This window comes from Nematolebias whitei, chromosome 21, assembly GCF_014905685.2.
Source record: "Nematolebias whitei isolate Nwh7 chromosome 21, NemWhi1, whole genome shotgun sequence".
Lineage (NCBI taxonomy): Eukaryota > Metazoa > Chordata > Actinopteri > Cyprinodontiformes > Rivulidae > Nematolebias > Nematolebias whitei.
The window spans coordinates 31860476-31867867 of NC_056518.1; the positions used below are offsets into that span (position 1 = coordinate 31860476).

At 44.9% G+C, this 7392-nt stretch overlaps 1 protein-coding gene across 1 annotated transcript in view; it reads right to left on the reverse strand.

Annotated features, from left to right (window-relative positions):
* The window catches only part of dcaf5 (ddb1 and cul4 associated factor 5), a 20931-nt gene that overhangs the window by 11392 nt on the left and 2147 nt on the right, over window positions 1-7392 (reverse strand). The window contains exons 4-8 of the mRNA XM_037694825.1: window positions 7037-7176; window positions 6323-6452; window positions 2170-2383; window positions 1263-1329; window positions 897-1024 (exon numbers count right to left, since the gene is read on the reverse strand). Coding sequence (XP_037550753.1) covers window positions 897-1024; window positions 1263-1329; window positions 2170-2383; window positions 6323-6452; window positions 7037-7176 — 679 coding nt within the window. The remainder of the gene's footprint in view (window positions 1-896; window positions 1025-1262; window positions 1330-2169; window positions 2384-6322; window positions 6453-7036; window positions 7177-7392) is intronic.

Sequence of the window (7392 nt, forward strand, 5' to 3'; positions counted from 1 at the left end):
GGGGGGGGGACATGTCAGGGGAATTTAGGTAAAGGTTTAAGGATGTTTATGACTGCTAATGTTAAGTTAATGTTACCATGTTTGAGGTCAGAGTTCTTTTCTCTCTCAGAGAGAAGCCTGGGCCTGACGCAGTCTGGAGGAGGAGCTGATAAGCGTGTATTTAAAAAAACACTTCCTGCACGCTGCAGATTCTCATGACGAGGCTCTAAGCATGCGACTGTGAACATCTGTAAAATCCTGTTTCATGACTGTCTGCCCTTGCAAGTAAACTGGGTTAAAGATCTTCTCCAGTCTTTGTGTGGCTCCTTCTGTACGTATAATGAAAAGATCTTTTTTTATCCAACAGTTGGTTTGTCCGTAACTGAGGTAGTTAAAAAGCTGGGCGGCAGCAGGGCTCTGGGGATGGATGAAATCCTCCCGGGGTTCGTCAAAGCTCTGGATGTTGCGAGGCTGTCTTGGTTGACACGTCTTTGCACCGTCGCGTGGACATCGGGAGCAGAACCACTGGATTTGCAGACTGGTGAGGTGGTTCCCGTCTTCAAAAAAAGGGTGCAGAAAGGGGGACTGGAAATTTGTTCGATCATTAGGGCGTCACTCGCAGCCTCTGCGGCAAGGTCTACTCGGGTGCTGAAGAAGGGTCCTGGTGGAACCTCAGATTCAGGAGGAACAACGCAGGTTCAGTTGCTACATCCTACTGATACTCCAGTGTCCTTGTGTAACTGACCAGTAGACACTTTTCAACTGTTCTACTAGGTACTGAAAAAAAAATGGTCATGTCTAAAATGTCCTGATGCATGATCAATAATCCAGGTAGATAAATGTAACGAGGTCGAGCTGGACAATAACTCTACCACCTCTTCATTATCCTGAAGATGCTGTGATGTTTCTGTACTAACCTTGATAACCTTCTCCACCCCCGAGGAGCAGATCATGTAGGTGTGGGGGTTGAAGCGGACCTGGTTCACAATGGAGCGGTGACCCTTCAGAACCATGAAGGCTCCGTTTATGACATGTCCAGGGCCTCCTGTAAAGGAAAGCTTCGTTAATGCGACGATAGCAGATCCATACACACAAGACAAAACATGTCTAAATAAAACCGTTTTACTTTTGGACATTTGATGTAGAAACAAAAACCAGACACGAGGACCAGTCCTCAGAACTCACCACGTTCTGAAGGCACACTCCCACAATCCTCTGCTTTCTCATGTACAAACACAGAACTCATCATAAATACCACCTGGGCAGACGGTGCAGGAACTCACCTGCTTCTGGATCGTTTGGGATTTTCCACATGTAGAGGTTAAAGTCGTCTGATCCGGACAAGATGTACTGAAGAGGGAAACAAAGACCAGGAGAACATCAGTGGAACCCAACAACTCAGGCTCCCCGTCTCAGCCGGGGTCAGGAGGTCTCTGACATTTATATTTTTCTAACAAACTTGATAACTTTATGAACAGCGGGGGACAGAAAATGTTCGGAAGACTTCAAGCGTTAAAACAGGTTTGAATGCAGCCGTTCAGACGAAGCTCAATGATTTTCATCCGTCGTTTCGGTTATCGGCGGTCGCCTCCTCTGACCGATATCAGTATCGGCGATTGCCAGAGTCACCAAATTGGTCGGGCTCTAAATTGAACACTGGTACGTTCTGTCTCAGCTTCACCTGTCTCCACTTCTTTGAAGCTCATCCAAGACGGTGCAGAAAGTTCTGTCCAAGCTTTGACCAGAACATCTACACCAGTGTCGACGAGGTGAACAAAACCATTTTAGCCCGTTTGCTTTGAAACGTCTAAATGTCTTTTGACGGAGACATGTTGACATCTGTAGATGTCCAAGATGATGGGACTCGCCGCCTTCGGTCCATCCTGCAGAGTGCAGGTCAGATGGATGGACCAATCAGACACCTGCTTACATGTTTATCCAGCCACCCCTTCATGTTGACCGAGGCAAACTTCTGCCTGCTCTGGGGACGGCAGTGAAACTGAGCGAGCAGCTTCTGCAGCTGCGTGCGGCAAGGACGAGACTCTGTCGTGCGTTACTCTAACCCAGACCAGACGTTCTGCTGGGTCAGCCCGGTGACTGCAAGCTGAGAAAGTTGTTAACCTCCTTCAGACTGTGAGGTGGAGGTGAACCGAATCGACACTGTTGGACTCCTCTGACCTCTGGACCCACCTGATCTCGGTCTCCAGCGAAGCAGCAGCTCTTCATGGTGCAGGAGTTGAAGTAGCCCTGGTTATCGAACTGGAAGCTGGGCAGGCGTGACTGCAGCTCGTAGAGGACGGGCGGCAGGCGGCGCCGTAGGGCCAGCAGCTGAGTGCCTGTGCTGTTGAAGCGAACGCTCATGGCGCTCTGCAGGGACATGATGCCTCCGTAACGCAGCAGGGAGCTGAGAGCACAGGAAAGAAAGATTTAAAGGTTTCAGAGGAGCAGGTCCTCCTCAGGGACAGACCACCTGACGTGCTCTGAAGGCTGGGTGGGTACCCTGGTCCTGGACTAAAGACCTGGAGTCCTCAGGTAACAAAGTGAACTAAAAGACAACGTGGTGTGAAGAGAACCTACAGCTGTTTAAAGTCAGTCTCTCATGGGGCTGAGGTTAGGAGGCAAACATGGAGGGAGGTCCGAGCGTTTGAGCCCTCAGTGTCCTCATGAGGCTCAGAGGCTCACTTGTTTACGGTCTTCTCAAAAACGTTGCAGGCGTCACAAACAAGTCTCGATTTGGACACGTGCACGAGAGCTCTGCTTCATGCACGAGAGCTCTGCTTGTAAACAGAAACCGTCTCTGAATGTCTCGGTCTGTGAGCGCCGATGATGCAAAATAATAATTAGTCTGCCAGTCTTCACTCCCAGACTGTACAAAAATCATAAAGTTGGTGGGGAAAATTAAATCAAGACAATCACAGTGACACCTTTTAAATCCTTTACCTGGAGGGGGCGGGGCTTAAACTACACTACATACAGTCCCTGGGTGGGGACACCCCCCCTCCAGGTTTAGTACATCTGGATGGCCAAGGCTGGTCCAGAACCAGCTGAAACAGCTACAATCACTCTGCAGTGTGATGGAAAAGACATAAACTGTTTTATAAAGTTTATAAAGTCTGTTTTTGAGTTTGCTAAAGGCTGACGTGCTGTGGTGGCCATCTTGAACTGGGTGGGCTCCAAGTGTTGATGAGTTTCGATGAACGTCCAGCGTCTGACAGCTTCATTCAGTCGTGTCCAGCGACTGGCCCAGTGGTTTTAAAACAGTATGTGCTGGGCAGAACTCACAGCTACTACCATGCCAAGTTTAAACTTGAAGTCTGTAAACTGGTTGAGTTTCATTCAGATGTGTCCAGTGGGTCACGAGATATTTTGCTAACAGTACAGACCACCAACTCTAGAGCTTTAAGCCTGTTGTTTGGTGTCTGCAGTGAAATATTTCTGCACAAAGCGAGGCGGTTTGTTTGACAGAAAGCAAACAGCACCACCTGGTGGACCCAGACTGGGCCCGACCCACTGAATATGGTCACTGACCGTACCTGACAGGAAGGAGAACAGTGGACCACAACTCCTGAGCAACAGCTTTAAAAGCTACTTGTGGACAAGTGTGTGTTCCAACAACAGAATCTTTACAAGCAGTGGGGTGTAGTGGTGCAACATTTATAACCATCCAGTACAAAGTAAATCCAGGGTCAGAACCACCGGTACCAATCTGTTATCTTCTAAGAGCATACTGTCCAGGTTCAGGTAGAAGAGCGTGAGTAGGCTTCTGTCATCAACGTGCTGAGCTCCTCCTCTTCAATGACTGAAACTAGCTAACTGCGTGAATGCTGCTGCCGAGTCGTTTCAAAACATTCAGCTCTTCAGGAGACTCCTGCCACGACTTTTGGTTTGGAAATCATTTAAACGTTTTGAAATATTGAGCGTTTTCCGCTACATCTTTTAATTAAAACGCATTGAGATTCTGAAATCCTTCAACATCTTCCTGCTTTTTGAACTGTCAGCATCCTTCAAGTCCATTCAACTTTTAAACAACTCATAAGACATTCAGCTATCAAGAAATGATTCACATTTGTGATCAGGGATCTATACTTGGCCCCCTTCTGTTTTCCCTTTATTTACTCCCTCTGGGATATATTCTCCGGAAACATAGTATTACTTTTAATTTTTATGCTGATGACAGCCAAATGTATGTTCCATTAAAAGACAGAGGTCAAACAAACTCAAATCTTATAAGCAGCACCTGGATCAACCAGTTTGCTGCCGACAGCCAGAACTAGGTGTTCACGTGTAAAAGGAGGACCAGTAATGGATCGTTAGTGCCCTGATGGCCGCTTGCTATTCACAGAGGGCTGAGTGAAGACTGAGTTTGTTGCAGCTCCTCAGACTGAAGAAGTCTTCTGGATAAAAGACAAAATGTTTCAACAAGAACAATCCGTCCAGAGGACCTGACTCAAGCTGGTCAGATTAATCTACCTGGATTATTGAGCAGCATCAGGACACTTAAACGTGATCATTGATTTTTTCTGTCTGTGTTTAGATCAGCAAACATGCCCTTTAAGCCTCTGTCTGCTCATTTCAGCATTCTGTTCTGTTTTTCACCTTCTGTTCTCATTTTAGATGTTTTTGGCTCTTTTTAACTTCTTTCTGTTAATTTGAGGATTTTGATAAAAAAAAATAAAAAATCTACTTTTCAGTTTTTGTGATCTATTGTGGCTCTTTCAGCTTCCACTCACTCATTTTTAGATAACTTGGGTCACAATTCGGTGTGGTAGTAGCCCAGAGTGATCCTCAACAAATACTGGAGGACAGATAAAAATTCAATATGGCCACCAAAGACAACCCACGCTGTCCAGCAGTCCATGGACAATTTTATGTCCACGCTCTAACTCTGCAACTGTAACGCAGGATTGTCAAACTTTACAGCTGGACACCTTGTGGGTCAGCAATGATGCTGATCAATTTTAGGGTCAAAGGTCACCCCTTTATACCACTATAATTTAAAACTATTTAACGTAGAAATGTCGAATGTTACAGCTGGACACATCGCTGGTCAACAACACTATTTATTGTATCAGTAAATTTAACTGGATTAATCAGTTTCACTCCTTCGGACTCTAGTTTAGCTTTTCCTGCTATTTTCTAGCGTTTTGCTTCTTCTGACTCTTAGCTAACAGTTTCCTGTTTTAGCTAATATTTCATTACTCCTGCCACTAAGTTATGTGTTTTGTTATTTTGTTAGTATTTTGTTACTTTTGGATTCCAGCTAGCCTTTTCTTTAATTACTGATGATATTTAGCTACTTCTGGCTGTGAGCTAGTTTTTCCTGCTCTTTGCCAACATTTCCCTTCTTCTGGTTTTTAACTAACATTTATTTTTCTTTTTACTAGCTTCTTTTCTACTTGTGCCTTTATTCACATTATATTAAACTTTTTTTTGTTTGTTTGTTTTTGCTAATTATCGTTTTTCTGCATATTTTAGCAGTTTTAACTCAATTTCAACTTTTATTGTTTTTAATTTTTAGGTATTTTTTGTCTTTTTGTGCTTTTTGCTGCTTCACCTTTCCCACCCACATTCTGATGTTGTTGGTCCAGGGAGTCAAACCAGCGACCTTCCGATCACAGGCCCACCTTCTCTAACCACTGAGCCACCACTCCCCCAATATTTTAAATGATAATTAACACTGCATTTTCACAGGAAACAGTTTCTCTTATTTCTGTTTCAAACTCAGAATGGATGAGAAGTTAAATATTTTACTGTAAACAACGAAGCAGCGAAAGGAGAATGAGGCTTTACAATAAAAAATATCTAAACTTTTGTTTTTTTCTTTGTATGTTTGGAACAATGAACAAAAAAGTAGGAGAGAGAAACAAATTCTGATCCGCACAAACACCAGCGGAGGGAAATATTGATAAAACTGGTAATTGGATTGATCCGCACAACTTTATCTATCATCTGGTTCTGGACTCAGTTCAGCTACATTTCAGCTATTTTTTTTTTGTTTTGTTGCTAATTTCTGCTTTTTTAGCTAATTTCCTAATTTTGTGCAAATGCCTGCTTATTTAAACCTAATTCAGCAAATATGTGTCCTTTCTGCTTTCTTCTGCTGATTTAGGCTTGCTTTTCATTTCAGCTACATTTCAGAATGTTTTAGCTAATTTCAGCTGTTTTTCAGCAAGTTCTTCTGCAATAAGCATTCACACTGTATTTTTACAGGAAATGTAATTTCTCCAGTTACAATTCGTCTTTCTTTTTGTCGTCGACACACATTTTACTGTAGCTCATAGTTTTATTCTCTAGTAGAAGTGTCCTGCAGATAAAGTTGTAAAAACAGGAGTAAGCGTCTGACCTGCGGGGCTTGCGGATGTCCCACAGTTCAACACCTTCTTTGGAGTTGGCCGTGGCGAGCAACCAGGGCTCCACGGGGTTGAACATCACGCTGTGGAAGGCTGAAGGGTAGCTGGCCAGGCAGAACGGCTCTGCGTGAAAAGAAAACATCCACCGTGAAACTCCAGGAACTCTGCATCGCACCCATGAGGACATTTATAGTTAACCTGCGGAGACTCCGTTCACAGCTGACATTTTCTACGTAAACGCTGCACCACTGTGCGTTTAAAGCCAGGAGTACTTATGTGTGGCTCCACCCCCTGACGGAGTGAATGTAATCACCGACTCAGAACTTCAGTCCTTTCAAACTTCAACTTTAAAGCCCTAAAAGGCGAACGTGAAAGAAAAGGACGGATTGAAGCTAAAGATGATTAGTTTCACACCGTCCACAAGTTTCATCAACTTCACAGGAAGTCCAACAAACTACAGATGAGGTGTTTTCTTCAGCACCACGAGCTCCGTCCATCAAACCACATCCATGTTGGTTTTAGGCACTGATTCATGGTGAGCTGCAGTTTTAGAACAATAGAACCTTTAAAAACGTATAAATCCACAAATGTCCCCGACACGTCTGCAGAGAGCAACAGCAACTCAACTCGTCCACGTGAAGCTGGAACTACCGTTTGGTTTCTGACCCGGCCCTGAGCAGACTCGTGGTGGACACGGGGGTCCTCACCTCCGTGCGGCTGCTCCCGGGTGTCCCAGATGAGAACCCGCCCGTCATCGGAGGAGCTGGTGAACACGTTGTCGTTGACGGGGCTGACGGACAGGCTGTACACGGCGTCGATGTGCAGAAACACGTTCAGCGTCTCCCGCCTGGACGAGGGAACAGCAGGCCTGTTAGAGTTTACACTGTCGCCCCTGGTGTTTTTATATTTACACTGTTACCCCTGATGTTTGTGTATTTACACTGTTGCCCCTGGTGTTTGTGTATTTACACTGTTGCCCCTGGTGTTTGTGTATTTACACTGTTACCCCTGGTGTATGTGTATTTACACTGTTGCCCCTGGTGTTTGTGTATTTACACTGCTG